We start from the raw sequence: 20354 nt of genomic DNA on the forward strand, positions 1-20354 counted from the left end.
ATGAGTTCTTTTGAATAAAAAAAAAAAAAACAATCTTATGATTTATTATGAAAATCTGACGGATCATCTGACCCCTTAACAGAAAAGGTCTGCCCAAATTCAGCCATAACAGGCTCTACACAGAGAGGGTTGAAATAGGAGAGTAATTTCTGCTGAATTTTGATAAACTCTTTTTTTAATGCTTCACTCTGGTAATTAATTCTTTTTACCAAAGACTCGTCTTTAAACACAGCAGCGGACAAAGCTCCCCCACAGACTCTGCTAATGGCTCATTGATAGCAAAGCAGATATGACGGATGCTGTGAGTGTGGAGGGGGTCTCACAGCATCAGATTAACAGATTGTATGTTTGAGGTACAAATAGAAGCGCTTTCCACAGAAACAGGCTAAAATCAAAGACTTCAACGGATCCACTGATTTAGCAAAGACAGGGAATTTCCCAGGAATGTCTGGAAACCACAGCAACAAGCTAAGAAACAAACATCCCTGTTTATAAGGTCCGGAGTAACACCTCTTGTGTGTGAATGATTATATGTCCCATTGCACATCAAACACTGGAGGTGTGTTGTGTTTCAGGGTGCGATCAGTGAGCTGAGGGTGGTGGGAGACCCCCGTGCTGCAGAGCGGCTCTGCGAGGAGGACGATGACTCGGATATGGTGAGTTCAATCTAATCACATTTTTGGAGATAACTAACTGTATGCATTTCATTTTCTGCTGCTCCTCTGATGGAGCAGCACATGTTTCGTTTCACAAGGTTAAGGAAGGTATTTCTTGTTGAATAACATCTTCCTGACTCTAAACTCAACATAATCAAGTTAAAATGTCCATCTGCTGAAGCTTAGGCTGAGCAAATAACCCCTACTGTAAATATGATGCAGGACAATGTATTACTGCTTCTTCAACATTTACTCGTCAGTTAATTAATCAGTTAATTTATTCATGTGTGGATTATTTACTAATTGTGCAAATGTCCCAAAAAATAATTGAAGATGAGATCCTTATTTTTGGGGTAGGGGGTGTGGGGCCTGACTTAATCCATATTCGATAACATTATTATTATTATTCTGGTAATATATATACATATATATATATTTTTTGCTACATTGTAAGTTAGGTCTTTTTTTATTCAACCGACAATGTCTGATGGTTGATGCCTGACCCAGAGAACCAGGAAATCTCCTTTACTGAATCTATCTTACTGTTTGAAGTAGGCTAGAAGATAGAATAAAGCAGTGGTTACCAAAGTGAGGGGTTCACCCCCTAGAGGGGGCTTAGGGTAATTGCAGGAAGAGGAATTGTAGCAGTAAACTGAATATGTCCAATTTTAAGAGACAATTGAAAAATATATTGATGGAAATGAGGAATTCTGTTAAATAATAAAATAAATTTTTAGAATAAAAAAAGATATACTTTCAAAGGGGAGATTGTGTGATTTTAAAGGCGACTCTAGTTTATTTTAATGCAATATGTTTTTTTTCTACAGCTGACCTTTTTGTGTTAAAATTTCAAAACGATTTTTTTGGAGGATTTTCCAATTTATAAAGATGTTCTAGAAACAAACTAACATCTATCATTAAAAAAGATATTTCAATAGCTTTGGATCTCTAGAGAACCACAGCAGAACCATTTTCCATAATTCAAGAAACCATGAAACATTGGTGAACCTTCCCAGGAATGGCCTGTTAAACATCGCTCTAAGAGAGCATTTTAACTAATCCAGGCATTCACAGAAGAACCCAGAACATCAGATAATGCTCTGTTGGCTTTAAGTACCCCATTTTAGTCACAAGTTATAATTCAATAAAATAGAGACTGGGAAAAAGTGGGCTTGATGGGGACAATACTAAGACCAGGACCACTGATGACCAAAAAGAGATGTCTGACATTTAGCAAAAATAAGTGAAAAATGTTCTCTGGACTTATGAAACAAACCCAGACCTTTTTTGTTAAGCATGTTCCTTCATATCAGGTCTAAAAAAAACAAACTTTTTCAAATAAAGATAATATGCCTTATTTGAGGCACGGTGGTGGTATTATGATGCTCTGGGGCTGCTTTGCTTCTTCAGGACATTGGCGAATGGTGGTTTCTTCAGGTTTTTTCTAAAAAAATGTGGCTTAAATAAACAATTCTAAGTTGGTTTTGATAAATTCTCTTTATAAATAAATTAACATTTGAAAAGTGTTAATTAACTCAGTTTAATTGATTTACTACATTTGTTCCATGTTCATAAGCTATCAGTGAGACGGATGAGCAAATCAGAGCATATTTTTAGGGATTAATTCCTTTTACACATGGATGTACAATATAATTAAGCCACCATGAAAATTTGAGGCTGTGTATTTGTAAGAATTAGCAGAAGATTAGAAACTTAAAGTATTTCCCCCGCTGTTAGAGAGGGGAGCTCTCCTGACCCTGACCACCCACACTCAAACACAGGTGCTTCACCACAGCCCACCAACAGCCTGAGCTGCTATTTAATGAAACAATCGCAGCTGTTCTGCTTCTTAAAACCACATTAAACTCCTCCTGACTTCATCACCTGCTCTCATCATATGTTGAGATGTTTAAACAAAAATCAGGAAGATATGAAGTGTTAGAAATAAACTTTTAACCTTAACAATCATTATTATTATTATGTGTTTATGAATACTAACAGGGAAAAAAATGATAGATTTATAGCTGGTTGGTCCTGAAACTTTTATTAAGGTACATCTTTCTTAACCAGGGGCATTTATACAACAAGGGACAAACACCAGAAAGTTATTTTTCAGAACAGCATGTGACCCATAACTTACTTTTTCACTCAACGGCCCAATTCTGATCTATTCACTTAAAAACCATAAGTATCTGTAAGTAACATTCTGATGAAAGTCATTGCCTTTGTAATGGATTTGTACTCTTAAAAATAGGTGAATTACAATAAGTTAATTTTTTTATGAGCTTTAGAGCAATTCAATAATTTAGTGCAAAAACTAATCTAAAAAAAAAAGTACTAAATTCTTAAAATAAGTGTAATTGGCCTTAATTAGGAGCTTAAATGCAGTTTGCCAATGGAATGAGTGCACTTTCCTTCATAAAAAGATAATTACATTCAAATAAGATAATGGATTGTTTGTTTCTTATTTCTAACATACATCATCTTATTCTATTGGCAAACATGGGAAAATACAATTATTTTATGAATATTTTTACTTAAATATGTTTGCTTTTGCATTTTTTTTATGACTGGTTAGTATTTTGTTTTCCACCAGTATTCTTTGGTGTTTTTCTTCATATCTTGGAGGTTGAAGATTTCCTTCCTATTTCCCTGATCTTACCGATGCGATGCAAGTCCCTTCAAGTTAGAAGAGACATCTTGGTCATAAAGGATTATTTTAGACAAAAAAAGATGGGATAGGAACATAGATATAAATACAGCAATATGCACTGCAAAAACAATCTAGAAATAAGCAAAATGTCTTAAATTAAGGGCATTTAGGTAAATAAGATGATTTTCCAATGGAATAAAAATAAGATAATTAGATAATATGCACTTGAAATAAGACAATGCAGTTGTTTTTTTCTTATTTCACCTCAAAAACACGTATTTTGAGGAAAAAATGACTTATTTACATTGCATTTTAATGCAGCGTGGCAATTAGAACATCTCTGAATATGTTTATCAGCCTTATGCTCAAGATGCAGTTATTTTACTGCAAAGAAAAATGTTTTGTAAAGCATGAATTAAACATGTGATTGGCTTCCGCAGGCTTCAGGAGAAGGAAGTGGCTACGAAGAAACCAGACACGCAAATTCTCACAGAGAGAAAGAGCAAAACATGGTATGAAAAGTTTTTTTTTTGTGTGTGTTTTATTATCCAGAAACATTCACCCTGCTTGCTTTAAAACTTCATCAGATGTTAGGAGGTGATTACATGAAAGCACATTGATGCTTAAGGCAGGCCGGCCTGTATATGTTATACATAAGTCATGGACAGCAGTATGAGCTCTGTTATTGGTGCCAATGAAGCCTTGGGTTATTCTGTATAAGTGAAAGAACACTCATCCCAGAAGGAAGATCAAAACCAGCTGAGTTGGTTCCAGAAAATTGAGCTGAGTCTGTCTTCCACATTTGGAAACTTTTTTCCTTGCCTACAAACTAAAATAAGTTTTTTACACAGATAAGATCCTCTCCCAGGATCACTTGCTCTCTGTTTTTAGCTGCTGGTCATTAAGCCTCCCTGACTTTCACAGCCTTTATCTGCATGTTTGTCTCTTTTTATCTTGATTGCTTCCCTCTCTCTGCTTTGTGTCCCTTGCACTTTCATGCTGCAGACACCCACTCACACTCAAGCACCCAACCTTTTCCAGAGATGTTCCTGAAGACTAGCACAGCTTCCAAAAGTACAAGTGAGCATAATGCATTTGCCCCTATAGATTGTAGGAAAACCAGATGTAAATTTGGACGTGATCCGATCCAAGTTGAAGGCTCCCCTCACCCCCAGGTTTTGGTATTTCCTCTGGTTTCTCCATTAATATGCATTAAGGAACCAATCGCCGGGGAAATAAAGCCGCAGAGGAAAGTTTTAGGTTAAGGTCAGGTAGTTCATTTGGGACGGCTCCTCTGGTTTCCTCGCTCTTCCCCAGCTTTTATGAGGATTCTCTTTCTGTCACCCTTGCAGACGTCTGTTATCAACTTGTCGAATGATATGTAATGTTAGAGGGAACAGCTGGTGTTTAATGTCCACCTGCCAAAGTTTTTCTATCTGATGAGGATCTGTTCACGCATCTCATCTCATCCTCTGCTCAGTCATCCAACCTGTGCAATTAAGACAAGTCCAGACAGAGAGCAGTCAGAGGCGGAGAGCAGAGGTGAGACTTTCCATTTCGTCTGCCCGGAATTCACGGTGATGGATGGCGGAGCGAGTTTTTAACGGTTCACTGCTGGTTTAGAGAGCCCCCTTAAGCGTGATCCCAAACTGTGCATGCTTTGGGACCATCATTAGAAATCACCATGGTTTATGAATTGTTGCAACATCATGTGAAGGCTGCTTTACAAATGGGAGAAGCTGCCAAAGTTAAGAAGCTATTTTTACATGAATAGTTAATAACACGAAAGACATGAAAGTAAAAGTTCGGTCATATTCAGAATACAAACTTCTGAAAGTGCTTAAATTATTACATACTCTTTAATAAATGATAAGTAAATAAGTTATCTTTAATAAATGATAAGTATGTAAGTTCCCATTGATTTTGCTCATAAAGCGGGAAGAATGGCGCTAGGCTTACCACACCGTTGTCAGGAGTGAGGTGTTACTATATTTGAGCAAAAAATGGCCGTTACTGGACTTAATAATCATGACAAAAAATTGTATTTTTATCTTTTTACTGATTAACACTAAATTTATTAAATCAACGCGAATGTTTCAGTTTTAGTTACAAATAATGATCCATTGATTATTCCTTGTTGACCGGAAAATAATGAAATAATTGAACACGGTAAAGAAGAAGGGAGGAAGGTAGAGTATCTGTTTTAAAACTGGAAAAACTTTGTCAGTTTTTAAAGATGTCACATGTCATGCAATATTACTTTTCTTAGCTTCTAACTATGTTATAACAGTATTTGTTTATCAAAATCAACCTCAAACTGTTATTTCACTTCAGGAAGAACCTACCTTAACCAGGCTGGGCCTGCACTGTTAACAAACTAAACTCTCTCCGATCAGGGAGGAGGAATAATGTGAGGTTGAGTGAAATTAATCTAGCTGAATGTTAAGACAAAGGGATATTTTCGAGAAGCTAATATGCACTGGTCAGAAACTTGTATTTTTTAGTTAATGTCTAAGTAATGAAAAACTTTTTTTGGCCATGAGAGCTCTCTGAGAGGCAGCTTCACAATGAAAACAATGATTTCAGGATTGGAAGAAAACAGCTATATTTCATAACACATTTATATAAAAGGTATTATTTAATCATATATTTAGCTTTAAGTGAAGTTGACTTAAGAAGGATGATATAGACCATTTATTGCAAGTAGCAGATCTGTGATGCAGAGCACCTGATGCTGTTCCAAAGAACCAAGGAAGTTTGTCACAGTAGATGGCGTTTGGACGTCTTTACAATGGAGGCATTGGTTGAACGAAAACAGGGCACCTTGGGCAGAAAACTGACAGTTCTTTTGAATACTGACAGTATTTTTCTACTGGATAATTATTCTGAACCTATGACAATGCTGAGACAGAAAAGGTTAGACAGAAACTAAATCAACTCTCTTACATGATCACTCTATGTCCCAAAACTATACCCTGGGGGGCAAACTCTGGGCTGAGCTGAAGAGAAACAAATGAGTGAATTCCCTCTTCAGTAGATAATTAAGCTAACAGAGGCCTGATAATGAGCTGTTTTTCTAACTCAGGTGTTTTAGAAACGAGATGGATATAAAGGTTGCATGATAGAAGCTCTAAAGAACATTGCGCTAACGTTAAGGTAACCTCCATTCCTTTGTACTTAAGCCAAGGAGAACTTTAGAGACACCTAGAATCTGTCCTGTGTTCAACAAAGCTGATCGCCTGGCTTTATTGTTCTGGTTGGAGCATAACGGTCCAACAGTTTTGTTTTGGAACATTGTTTTACCGAACCAAAAAGTTGCAAACCTTTAATGAAGGATGTTCTTTTTCGGGGTGGATCATCAAAATAAGTGGTCCTCCTAAGTGTCAATCAATCTGGTGATATGTTTACGGAAGGTCGTCTTACCGGTGAGTCTGACATAGTGGAAAAAATTGCAACTCTTCTTTTGGAAAGTAAGCTTGTATGAGCGATGCAAACAGCAACTTTTAAACTGAGGAGAAATGGGCTTGTGTATGCTCTTGCTCACTTTTAATAGGCGTTTCATTTCGGGAGCGAGTACAGTGCTGTACATGTGTTGTTTTTTTTAAGTGGAGAGGGCGGGTCTTTTCAAAAATTTGGTCAAATCCACCACTATATACATTTAAGTAAACGTCTGGAGCATTTCTTTCTTCAGAATGTCCGGACGAATATTGGATTACTGCCCTGTGGCACACCTATGGAAATGCATTCTCCTTACTTTGATTTACTCTTACATTTTCTCTTAGATTTACAGTGAGCACATTCCCCAACAGTATGTCTAAGCATCTCCCACCTGTCATTAGCAGCCATGATGGATTGTTTCAGTGAGCAGAGCATTCCTGATCACAATAAATCTCAAATCAAGTTGAAAGAGTGAGAAATGGCCAGGAAGCATTCTTAGTTCAGTCAGTGCCGTGCAACACGGAGCAGAGAATGTTTCCCTGCTGAGAAACACACTTAATTATCAACACTGGCATAACATTAAGGCTTTTGGGGGGGTCTTCATCTTCTTCTCCTCTTCTTTCTCCTCTCTGAAAGTTTCTAAACTCTCCCCTCTTTATTCCAAATGAGGTTTTGGGAACAAAGTGAGAACGAAAATCTGCTGCTGTTGTTCTCATTTCCTCCCACAGGCCTAATGAGTTTATAGGTTGGTTGACTGGAGACTGAAGAACGTTACCACAGTGTGATTTCAGAGAGTAAACATGAGAACAATGAGTCAAATAACCCAGGGTATGACTAATATCTTCTACAGTGTGGCCAGAATCAAGGGAAGCCACTAAGGAGGAAACAAATCACACAGAAACTGTTGCAAAGGTTGCAACATTTATAAGGTCCTGTTTTAACAAAACCTTTATCAACTTCATGTTCTGTTTGTTTTAGGTTTTTTTTTTCAGGGAACAAGTTGCCTATTATATTAACTGACTCATCTATGATGGAATAGACCAGTTTTTGATGCCTTTTTGGTTGGAAGACCATCAATTTTAGCCTCATGTCTGCCGGTTTAATCTGTATTTGTGTGATGGAAAACAAACAGTATTGTAGACATACAAAAAACATAAAATCAGCCCCAACACCTGTTAAAATCATGTGTTTTACCACATAAGATCATTATTATAAAGGTTAGATGGAGGTTGGTTGAGGATCCAAAGACATATATTAGATCTTGCAGGTTTAATTAAATCAAAAGACAACAGACAAAATCTAAGAACCAAAAATGCAGGAAACTAAAAACCAGGAGACATCAGGGGAAAGCACAAATGGGGAACCAAGTAACCACAAGAAACAAGCAATAAAGAACTGCACAGCGAGAGTATATATGGGAGACAGGACAAAGACTGAGGTAACCAGCTGATATGGAGCAGGTGTGGATAGAAGTGAGCTAGGGGAAAGGAGACAGGCACAAGGGGGCAACAGAGACTAATTGTATCCTTCCATTTTCTGTCATGCTTATCCCAAGAGGAGTCATGAGGTGTGCTCATGCCTGTCTCCGGCTCTCTACAGGCGAGAGGCAGTGTCCATCTAAGACAGGTTGCTAGTTCACTGCAGTGCAACACAGAGACAACCAACCAATCACACTGACACTCACACCTAAGGAGAACTTAGAAAAGCCAATTAACCTAACAGTCATGTTTTTGGACTGTGGGAGGAAGCTGGTGTACCCGGAGAGAACCCACGCATGCTCAGAGAGAACATGCAAACTCCATGAAGAAAGACCCCAGGCCAGGAATTGAACCCAGAAGTTTCTTGCTGCAAGGCAGCACTGCTACCCACTGCTCCACTGACAGAGAGTAACTCAAGACTGCATAAATACACAAAACCAAAGATCAACAAAGCAGAATGACATATATAACTGAAAACTCAAAGTCCGAAGGGGAAAACCATAACATTAAGATTTTGACGTGAGAAATATCCTGTACAGATCTCCCAAGCAGAAATGAAATAAGGCTGGAAAACACTTAGAATAAATTAAAAAGCTTTGTTGGTACTCTAGACATTTGATGATTTCAGCATTCAGCCTGCAATCAGTTCTACTCCTCATATTTATCCAAAATGCAGTTCTAGTTGAATTTTCTCATCATCCTTTCTATCCTTTTTAGAATAAGATCCCATAGAGTAAATATAACTTTTGGATCATAAAATGTTGCAGTGAAACCAGAGTTGGCATCATAGTAAAAATAAAATATCTCTTTAATTTCTTTTATGCAACTTTTTACATTACAGTGCAATTTGGTCTGCTGCTTGTACCTCATCCTGTAGGAAGGAGTGGGCAGCCTCTGTGCAGCGCTAAAAGAGCACTCTGAGGCTGAGAGCTTTGCTCAGAGAAAAATGTTGTCGGATTTCATGCAATGATCTTGCAGACTTCTCAGAAAGCAAGCACCTTGCTCCAACCTCCACCAGACCACAGCTCCCCTGCAATCAGATGGAGCCCTCAGTTTGAAATGTATAAAATAACTTTATTGCTGGAAGAAAATATATTATCTAACAACTCTTTACTAACATCCTAGAAGTCAGATCTGGAGAGGGTTTGGTGTTTAAAGTTGGTAAATATTAATGAGTCAAGATTTGGAACGCTGACAAACTCCAACTCAAATACTGAATGCTTGGATTGAACCTTCAATAAAGCATTTTAATGGTACACACACTTTTTTCACCCCACATTTTATTGCTCCTCTGAAGGAGTTTTAGTTTTTAGCTGAATTATCAATAAATAAACATCCCATTGAAGCTGAAAACTTGTAATATTTAAACAGAGTACGTTGTAATTCACATTCAAAGGTTTTTTCTTTCATCTGCTGATGATCTGAGGATCATATTTTTTGGTTCTGTGTTGCTTCCCAGCCTCGGCAAGGTAAACATAACGTTTTGCAACACATGCAGGGTTAATTAGCAGCAAATGAAGGAAAACAGGCGGCGTTAACTGCTCCAGTTGTGCGTGCCATGTTGAATCAGTTGTGCTGTGAAAAAGCATGTTGCAGAGCTGGGAGACATTTGTAAAAGTTTGTACAAGCAGAAACCCCTTCCAGTCCCCAAACATTTAAGTAGTTTGTAGAACATGACTCATTTGGGTTTGTGATTGATGTTTACAAGGAAAAACTTTTTTCCCATGATGGAGCATTGTTTACAGAGGCTTTTCTCAGTGGGAGGTCAAGATGAAGCTGCAGAAGAAGGAGCAAACCCACCATGCATCTACTTTCATTCTAAAAATGTGGATCTGTGTTTTGTTTTTTCAGCAGAAAGCCTTGGCGTCTCTTACACCTATCCCACAGCCACCACTGGACAGGAAAGGAGAAGAGGGAACCTTCTTAGAAACAGGTAAGCTTTTACACAATTTCTTCCAATTTCTGACACTACTGTAAGTAGATGTGAATGAGTACTTTTCCTACATGGGCCTCAAATATCAAAGGTATTCATTTGGAGCTGCTGTTTGCCATCAGTTAATTTTAAATAATCACTGGATTTTTCAACTTGATTAAAAATAATACACATTAGTGGCTCTAAAGGTATGGTTTTGTTGTTTCACTTCTTTGAATAGATTAATTATTTGTGACAGCATGTGGCGGTGCAGACAAGAGCTGCAAGAAATAGATTAGCTGGTAAATGGCGCCATCTGGTGGATTTAATGAGCAATGCAGCAGAAGATGCTTGACTAAGACTATATGTAAAAAAAAAAAGAAAAAATTAAATCCCTTTATTGTTTCACCAAGGGGAAATTCACTCTCTGCATTTTGACCCATCTCCTTGGGGAGCAGTGGGCTGGCATCGTGTGGCACACGGGAGGCAGTGTGCTGGGTTAAGGGTCTTGCTCAGGAACCAAGACTTGAGGCTGTGGGTATCGAACTGGATACTTACAACCTTCTCAGAGCACAAGCGCACTGCTCTAATCACTAGGCCACTACTCCCCTACTGACAAAACAATTTAAATTGCTTAACAAAAAATGTTTTGCATATAGCAAAACATAGCAATGATATAAAAAATAAAATGAGATTTAGGAGTGTTTCATATAGATAATCTAAATTTCAAAACGTTACATGTTAAAACAAACATGGACAGAATGTGCATTTCAATAAAAAGTGAAACACCCTCAGTGTTAAATTAAAGCAATGTCAAAGAATGAGACTTTAAGAAAAGACTCCAATTGATTTTCCTAAAAATATATGAAATGGAAGAAGGGTGGTGAACATCACTGGGTTCACTCAGTCACTCAATGGGTGCATACATATTTTTGCTGTGATTGTGGTTGTGTGGCCTATGGGTAATAATTGTATAAATGAAGATGAGCGTAGGCATGTTTGAATGCATGTATGTATGTTTATATGGACACAAACTTTTTCATTTGTTCACTTAATAAAATTTTGAAATTGTATAGATTTATAAGTCAAATAGGAATCAGGATTACTGCTGGTCTTATGGACTACATGAAAGGTGAAGGGGATATGATTAAATAAGTTTCACTTCCTCACACCCGGCTTCAGTTAACCACTAAATTATAATTAAAGTAATTATATATGTCTTTAATCATTTAAATCATAATTTTAGGATTACAAGATTAAATTCCTCTTATATTTGAAATAGTTTCCTCTAAAACAGGTTTTATTTTAATACTAAGGAAGCGATAAAACCACATGATTATTATTTAGTATTCATGTAGTACAGAAACATGGGCTGCAGCAGGCCAGCAGTTTTATAAAAATGGCTTTTTTTATGTAAATCTAAACTTTTTTAGAGTCAACTTCTTAGGGGTTGAACAACATAAACAAGGCTTTTTGCTGTTGCTCTAAAGTCTAGCTTCATTGAGTCCATTCCTATCGATTTAATGTTCATCATTGTCTCACTCATCCCAGGAGAGGAAATCCTAGCAAAGATATCCTAGCACAGTTATTGTAGTGCATTGTATTGAGAAATTACCCCAAACCCCAAGAGCTCTATCTCAGTTTATGCTGCTTAAAACGTGTTTGTTTTTTTTTTAGGTAAGGTAGGATAATAATAAAAAAAAAAAAAAAAAGCTACATGGCTGTTTAACCCGAGTTTGCAAAGTTGCATTAGAAAGGGAGATGAAACCAACATAGATGTTTGGCAATAAAGTTCAGCACCACATTGCCAAGAGGACTGATCAGTTGGGCTGAACTATTTGTCTTGCATCCAGTGGACCATCCATTAAACTCGCCTGTATATCAAATTATTATAGAGACAAATGTTTGTTCCGTCAAAGCTCTGCTCAAACTGGATCATCCGCAGTATCCTGATCTCCAACACAGCAGCTAATGATACTATAGAATAGCTGAAAACGAAAACAGTAAGGCTGCTGCTATGGTTTAGTCAAAGTCAGACCTCAACTTGATGCTTTGATGAACCATCAGAGAGTTGTGCAGGAAAAAAAATGCAAACCTTTTACAACTTCAACAATTTTGGGGAACAAAATGGAACAAAAATGGGAGAGACGGACAGAAAATGAGTGCTGAGAGTTGTTTTCTACACTTACACTAGTTAAAATATAACTAGTAATTGATCCCTTAGTAAAGGCCATATTGCTCTTGTTTGGTCTTGAGTTTCATAATTCATAAAAAGGAATTACTATTTCACTTTTGACTAAATTCTTTATGCTCTTTGTTAAAGCAGTCAGACAGGTTGGTCTTTGGTCAGAGGACATATAGAACAGAACATTTTGACTAAGGGTGTGAAATGGCAAGAGTTTGGAGATGCGATAAGTATCCAGATACAGATACAAATAGAACAAGTAAAAAAACACGAAGTAGAAATGTACCAGGTGGAAAAAGAGAAGGAAATAAAAGGGCAGGCTTAAATCCTTTGGCTAAAAAAAAAAATACAGTTAGAAAAGTAGAAATAAATCATTGTTTCAGAAATAGAAGGTTATAATAAAGTAGAAAGAATTATTTATGGTGGAGTGAATATTTCTTTAAAAATGCTGTTTTAAAATACAAAGGAGAAATAGACGAAGTGGAAAAAGATGAAAAGGAAATGAAAGAGCAGGAGAAAATCCTTTGGGTAAAGAAACAGAAAAGTTAGAGGCAGAAATAAATAACTGTTTACCAAATAGAAGGTTAAAATGACATAAAAAATGTATTTTTATGGTGGAGTAAAAACATGCTTTAAAAATATTGCGTTGAAAATAAGAAGTAGAAATACACAAAGTGGAAAAAAGAGGAGAAGGAAATAAAAGGGCAGGTAAAAATCCTTTGGGTAAAAAAAATAGAAAAGTTAGAGGCAGAAATAAATCATTGTTTCAGAAATACAAGGATGTTAAAACAAAATGAAAAGGAATATTTATGGTGAAGTAAAAACATGCTTTAAAAATTTTGTGGTGTAAATCATTATGAGACAAAAATAAAAACATCTTTTGAAAGTGTTGGTGTGAATAAATATGAAAAAATAAAAAAAGGTTGCAGTGGAAAAAAACTTCACTTGCAATAAACACAAAGACAAAATAAAGACTTCAATAAAAATGAATAACAGAAAAAAGTGGGTTAAAAATAAGTCAGCGTAAAAGCAAGAAGAAAAGTAAAAATAAAAGTGTCAGTTAAAATATATATATTTTTATGAAAAATTGATCTATTGTTGAAAAAATATCTTTATAATTATTTTTAATTATGGCAGGATCGGTCCTCCATACTAATCTGGAACAAAAAAGTGCTGAAACCTTAAAATGCTTTAAATCAAGATTTGAGAACTTGTTTGGAGTGGCTTTTGAAATTTTTTTTTAAAGCTGTTATTTATATTTGTTATGATAATTTTCTAATTCGATTTTGTTCTTTTTTTACTTTTAATTATCTATTTTTAATTATTTATATTCATTCTTTATTTAACTACCTCTTTACCACTGCAGTGTACTTTTCACTGTTGGTTTTACTTTTTATTATTTTTTTTACATGTATAACAATTTGTATTGTCTTGCTACTGAAATGTGCTTCATAAAAAATATAAATAACCTTTCCTTCTTTTACTTATAAGATATAAAATCTGCTCTCATTAGAAAAGGGGAAAGATTTTGGAAACGTTTTTAGATAAAATGATGTTTTTAACGTGGGATTTTAATGCTATCAGGTGGTGTTGGTCTATTTCACACTGCATCAAGTCTCTAACTCATTACTATAATACAGGTTCAAACATGTTTACAGAATTCATTCCTTCAAGCAGCAGGATTTCATACCATGCTCTCTGAAAATGACGTATTTACCGTTAAATTAAGCATTTCAGGTGAAATTGGGTCAAATCAGAGCAATGCATGCGGGTGTGAGATCTTCTTCCACCTTAAAATCTTCACCTGGCCTTTAAATTACAGAATTACTGCAAAGCACAGCAGGATTCCTGCACTGACACACAGGAAGTATAAGCTTGTTCCTTTGGGACCAGCATATGTGCCGTTTGTTTTCTTTGTTTTGGATCCGGTCATTAATCATCTATGAAAGGTTTTTTATTGCTACATTAATGGATGCGTCTCTTGGTAATACCTTCCAGGTGCAGTCTTTGTTAAAGGAGAAAAGGGCGACAAGGGGGACCAAGGACCGAAAGGAGAGAGGGGTTTGAGGGGTCCGCAGGGAGAAGCAGGCATCAGCTACAAGGGGGGAGTCGGTGGACACAAGGTCAGTGCAGTTTTTTATCTTAGCCCACCCTTTAAAGGGAAATGAACTGAGCTGAACAGCTGCAGTCAGGCTAATCAACACTAGAGGGAGCTAGAATCCATAAAGTCAAACAACCACATAAATGCTTATTCTTTTATAAATTGTACAGTTTAGTTTATATTAGAAGCTGTTTCTATGTTCATTGAGTTCTGTCATAGAGAGCTAGTCTTATTTGGATAATTCAGAACAATAAGAATATTTCAGGAAGTTGGAAATGAATTTCCTGTTGGGTTGAATTTTATTGATTGATTTTATTGATCTCACAGTGGAAACATTTACTTATTGCATCAGCTCAAATAGTCAAAGAAAGAAGAGGAATGTGAAAAAGGAAGAAAGTATAATGGGATATATACAGTATATACATTGTTTCCACATATGACAGTTTTTTGGTTTGTTTTTTTGTCTAGTTTGTTATATATATAAAAAAAAATCATAATTAAAAATTAAAGCCTAATATTAGACCAGGAAGAGTCTACAGTAGTAGTACAGACTTCATTTAACATATTATTTTGTTGTATTTTCAGGGAGAACCTGGTGAAAAGGGAGCAAAGGTATGTGATGGTTATCTCTCATTTTTATAGAAAAAACCTTCAGGTATTTGTTATTCTCAGTGAGATTCTTTTCAAAAAGAAATTTATCATTGAAAACAAAATCCTGGATTTGATGCTTCCTCTGATTCCTATGTCAAATTCACAATGTTTCTATTTTTTTCTTTTATTTTGAGTTCAGCAGTGCCACTTTTAGGTGATCTGTCAAAGAATAAAAAGGATTGGATTAAATCTCACTCCATCTTTGCTGTTGTAAGGGATCCAGTTCTTCTGGTGTGTTTAGGGGACTTAAGAGGATTAATAAGGTCAGACGTTCATTTTGGACGCAAAGGCCTGGCTGCTGAGTCCACCACTGTGCATGATACTTTGCATTGCGCTCATAGATATAGCTTGGATGCAGCTGTTTGGCCTTTGAAAAACATGCAGCGTAGCTATTTCGGTTGTGTTCCCAATCGCTTCCACCTTGTTGTAACAAAGTTAACAGTTCTCCAGGGATACTTCAATTACCCACTCAGGGGAATGAAGGCTATGCATAAGTTGCATCCTGGAATGAAAAGAACCTATTAATAAAAAACAGTTTACGTATTAATAAAAAATTGTAAAGCCTGTTTCTTTTCACAAATGTTTGCTAAGATCTTTTGCATGCCTGGATTGTATACACTTTATACACTATACACTCGTGAAAAAAGGTAGCTTTTCTTTAGCTATTCCCAATTTTGCGGTATTTTTTGAATGTGTCATTTTCTGACATTGCTCTCTGTAAAGGCTGGTTTATGCCCCCACCCTACCCATCCGCAGACAATCTGCTGCACTTCTCCAAAATTGTAGTTGACCGCCTACGGTGCCGCAGACAGGAGGCCTCTGATTGGTCAAAGCTAAATCCTTCTATGATGATTTTACCTGTAGCACTTTGAGATTTCTTTTCTTAAATGTGACGCGCATTACAAATAAAATGTATTATTATTGAATTTATTATTATCCGCTCTACACTGTGCGTATTTCCTGTTTGGTACCTTACCGGCTTGTTTTTTGTTTGTATGACTGGTGAAGATGGACCAGGTAGAAGAGCGAGGTTTGCGACAATGATGGGACCCTTTTTCCACCTGGATCCCCGCACTTTTTCGCCCTAATGTCGCTCCGTTGTCGCACAAACTTGCCCCTTTGCGTTTTTCCACTTCCTCACCGCATCGGCCCTATCTAAACCCACAGCTAACAATCTTCAAAATTGGACATAAATCAAAAATCTGCATCATAACTGCAGGAGTAAAATCAGCCCTTAACTCTGTATTTCTTAGCTGGCTGACAGTTATTTGGTGCCTCCACTGCATTGACCACCATTATTTTTTTTTTTCATTGTTGTCATAACTCTCCCTCAAATGTCTGCAAACTTGCCTGATTTTGATCCACTCTGTTCTGGGCAGCGACTCTTCATTTGCAGCATCCTTGTCAGTTCTTCGCTGTTGTGATAGAAAGAAGACCCCAGCCACAGTTTTCCATCTCCATGAGGTCACTGGCTTTATGCAAAAAAAAATTGTGCCCTCTGCTTGTTGCGTTCGTGTAGCAATCCCAGACAACTGTCATCTGTATAATTGGTTAGACCCTGAATATATATCATAAGATGACCCGATATTTTAGCAATGTTTTTAAGAAAAAAAAAAAAAAAAATTTATATTCAGGCTAATAAGGTATCTATTTTCATTAAAGCCTTAAATCCAGGCCACTTATATGATTTTTTTTCCCGATTTTGGTTTATTTTCTTTATATAAACAAACTGTTCGTTTCAAAAAGCTCCATTTCCTGATATGACATAGGATGAAGTGTCTGGGGAGACCTGGTCAAACAACAAGCCATGTTTAATGAACCTTATAGGCATTGAAGAGCCATGACATGCGCCAAACTAGGAACTAAAATTTGATGTTGGGGAATAAACAACAGATGGACTAATTTCTTACTATAAGCACTTTTTTTTTATGTCATCACTGCCCTATACACTTTAACCACTTGTTCTAACAAACTGATATAACAGACAGCTTGATTTTTTTTTTGCGCTGTTGATTAAAACAAATCTTTAATTAGTAGCTATGCTGGCATTAGTTTGACGGGAGAGCTTTGGATATTAGCTTGACCTACTGGTTAATGTTTTATGCTGCAAAAAGCAACATGAAGCAACTGGTTATTGTTCCTAATTATAGCAGCCAACATTTCTTCATCTTAGACTTAGACTTAGACTTCTTTATTTGTCATTTTGTATGCACAGAGTGCATACAGAACGAAATTGCGTTACATACAGCTTATGAACGTTGCATTGATATTTCAAATAGCACAAGTTATACAATCATCTGACTGAATATACCTGCTCAAAAGTTATTGCTATTGTTCCGCTGCTGTACATCCGGACATATGAGAGCTTCATAAGACGATCTCAAACCTGTCCTTTTTCCCAGGGGAGCGCAGGCTTTGGATATCCTGGCAAAAAGGGCGACACTGGCCCTCCAGGACCACCAGGCCCACCTGGTCCTCCAGGCCCTGCCACTGAGTATTCAGTTGGAAGTGATGGATCAGTTGTTTCAAAAGTACCTGGACCCCGAGGCCCACCTGGACAACCAGGTCCTCAGGGACCCCCAGGAGAGGATGGAGAACCGGTGAGTGGACCTTTGATTTTTTTTAAAAGTCTGAAACTGAAAAAAACAAAATCAAATTAAGGCCTTCGGTGGAAATCCTGGAAGTGATCAAGGTTTTTCTTTTATTCTTGCAGGGGGATCCCGGGGAAGATGGAAAAACCGTAAGCAGTTTAAGCTTTTTCTGGAAAAATTGTTGGAAAAATTAAAAAAGTCTGACTTTTATGCTTGATGTTAAACATATGAGCTTCTAAGATCATATCTGTTTACTAAAAAGGGGCCTCAGGGACCCCGAGGCTTTCCTGGGACTCCGGGTGATCCTGGACTGAAAGGCGAAAAGGTTTGTTACTCCAACATTTACCAATGTTAAAAGCTTTGTGTTGAAATCCTGCAGAAAGATGTTGTCCTAATAAGACTGGCACACACAGGGTGACCGTGGAGAGGGCCAGCCTGGGCCCCGGGGCCCCCCAGGACCTCCTGGACCACCGGGTACAGGATTCAGATCTGTGAGTTCATCTCAGGCTAATGTCATGATTTAATAAAACTTCCTTCGCTTTCTGCAACTGATTCTGAGTAAAATTTTTCAGACGTTTGAAGACATGGAGGCCTCTGGATTCCCCGATTTGGAATCCATTCGGGTAAGAAATAGAACGAATTTGCTGTGATTCTAAGAAAACATATTCTTATGGGTTTGAATTCATTTTTCTTAATGCAGGGACTTCCAGGTCCACCAGGTCCGCCTGGTCCCCCAGGTCTTCCAGGTTTCCCATCAGCAAACACAGCAGTGAGCTCTGGAGCTTCTGGGCCCCCAGGAAAGGATGGAGAGCCAGGTCAACCTGTAAGTGGAACCGTTTCCATCTGTATGTAATCAGGAGCGATTTGAAGGATTCTACTCATCTTGATCCTCTTGTTTTCATGCTGTTAATTTTTTTAAGCAGTTATGCTAATGATAGAACCGATTTAACCGAATCAAGTTCCAATAACCTAATCTTTTGGACTGAAGGGTCTGCCTGGTTTACCTGGTGCTGATGGTCTCCCTGGAGCTCCTGGTCCAAAGGGAGAAAAGGTAATGATTCGCTAGAACTAACACTTTCTTATATATTAAAACCCCAGATCCCATTAGGAGTTTAACGGAAATGTATACAATTATTTTTTTTTTTTTACATAAAATACGTCTGTAAATGTAAACAAATGGATTTTGGTTTAAAAGGCTGAATTGTAACGCTGCTGGTAGCCACCAATTTTAATTTGATTTAACAAAAAAATAAATAAATTGGCCTAGTCAACATGGAAAAAAATATTTATCTACTTTACTTAATAAAAATGAAGCAATTTAAAGTTATAAGTTAGTATTTATGGAAAAAGTTCCTACATCAGCGGCAGTAGTATGATAATATGTTACATACACTTAAAAAGTTTAAATTTCCCTGTGACTTATAAAGGATTTTATTTTTATTTCTTTAGGGAGATTCGGGCGAGCTTGGACTCCCAGGGGCAATCGGAGAAAAGGTTTGAATTATGATTTTTTTTTTTATTATTATTATTGATTTAACTAAAAGCTGCGTTGCATATTAATGTTGAACTTAATTTTAAAAAACCTCAGAACTTTATTAGATATGCTATAAACTGTATTTAATTTGAGTGGTTTTCAATTACAGGATCATATTTCTGTCATCATATGTAATCTCAGAAGTTTATTTACTGATTGATGCATATGTTTTGTTTTTTGTTTGGCCTCTAATTTTCAAACATATCACTCTCAAATTTAAAACACTAATTCATTAAATAGAACAATGTTTTTCTTCCATAGGGAGCTCCAGGAGAACCCGGTTTACCCGGCGCTGCAGGACAACCCGGACTGGCTGGTCTTCCAGGACCGATGGGACCAGTTGGTCCTCCTGGACCTCCAGGCCCTCCAGGACCAGCTCATCGGGTTGGATTTGTAAGTTCTCTTCTAGGTGTTTGTAAAGATTGCATTTGTTAGAGCTACTGAAGCAGAACTGTGGTGCCGTTGTTCCTGGAACAGGAGGTAGACCTGCAGGACCTGAACCTAATAAAGTGAATAAAATGCAGAGCGCCGCTAAAGTAATGAACCTACCTTTATAACAAACACTATAATAAATAAGAAAGGACTAATTAAACGGCCTAGTCAGTGGTTGCTATGGTGATTCCCGCCATGCTGTAACATGTCTATTTTGATATCAAACAGACATGTTTGATATCTTTCTGTAAGCCATTTAGACTCTAAGTGCTGATTATGCAAAGTTGGGCTGAGCTTCCTTGTTTTGCAACAAAATCTCATCACATTCTATGGAAAAACGTTTTCCCCATTTTGTTTTTATTTTTTCCAGTCACAAAAACTGGAAAACTAAAAGAACAGCACACTTTACATAACGGATCTACACATTTCTTTTATTCATTTTGATTTTTTTTTTTTTTTACCACTGAAGCAAACTGAAAGTGATGAGAAGAATGAATAGACTTACTTCAGTCCTCTTGGTCTGGTAATTTTAACTAGAACTTAGAGTGGAACGACGTTAATTGTTGAAACTGTAGACCGGAAGTCTTCAACAGGGGGTCAGTGACCCCTAGGGGGCCCACGGAGGTACTGCATGGGGGTCGCGAAAGTTTTTGTTGATTAGACTTTTTTTTTATGACATGTCTTTAAATCCACATTAACATGAATTCAACACACTGTAGTAAA

The 20354-nt window shown here is 37.0% G+C and overlaps 1 protein-coding gene across 1 annotated transcript in view; it reads left to right on the plus strand.

The window, feature by feature from the left end:
• LOC107092712 (collagen alpha-1(XVIII) chain-like) overlaps positions 1-20354 on the plus strand; it is a 59224-nt gene that overhangs the window by 18242 nt on the left and 20628 nt on the right. The window contains exons 3-16 of the mRNA XM_015387321.1: positions 576-656; positions 3750-3821; positions 10077-10158; positions 14321-14445; positions 15009-15035; positions 17477-17674; positions 17788-17814; positions 17928-17990; positions 18079-18156; positions 18238-18288; positions 18366-18488; positions 18654-18716; positions 19115-19159; positions 19461-19592. Coding sequence (XP_015242807.1) covers positions 576-656; positions 3750-3821; positions 10077-10158; positions 14321-14445; positions 15009-15035; positions 17477-17674; positions 17788-17814; positions 17928-17990; positions 18079-18156; positions 18238-18288; positions 18366-18488; positions 18654-18716; positions 19115-19159; positions 19461-19592 — 1167 coding nt within the window. The remainder of the gene's footprint in view (positions 1-575; positions 657-3749; positions 3822-10076; positions 10159-14320; positions 14446-15008; positions 15036-17476; positions 17675-17787; positions 17815-17927; positions 17991-18078; positions 18157-18237; positions 18289-18365; positions 18489-18653; positions 18717-19114; positions 19160-19460; positions 19593-20354) is intronic.

This window comes from Cyprinodon variegatus, unplaced genomic scaffold (assembly GCF_000732505.1).
Source record: "Cyprinodon variegatus isolate N-32 unplaced genomic scaffold, C_variegatus-1.0 Scaffold391, whole genome shotgun sequence".
In the NCBI taxonomy this organism is placed as follows: Eukaryota; Metazoa; Chordata; class Actinopteri; order Cyprinodontiformes; family Cyprinodontidae; genus Cyprinodon; species Cyprinodon variegatus.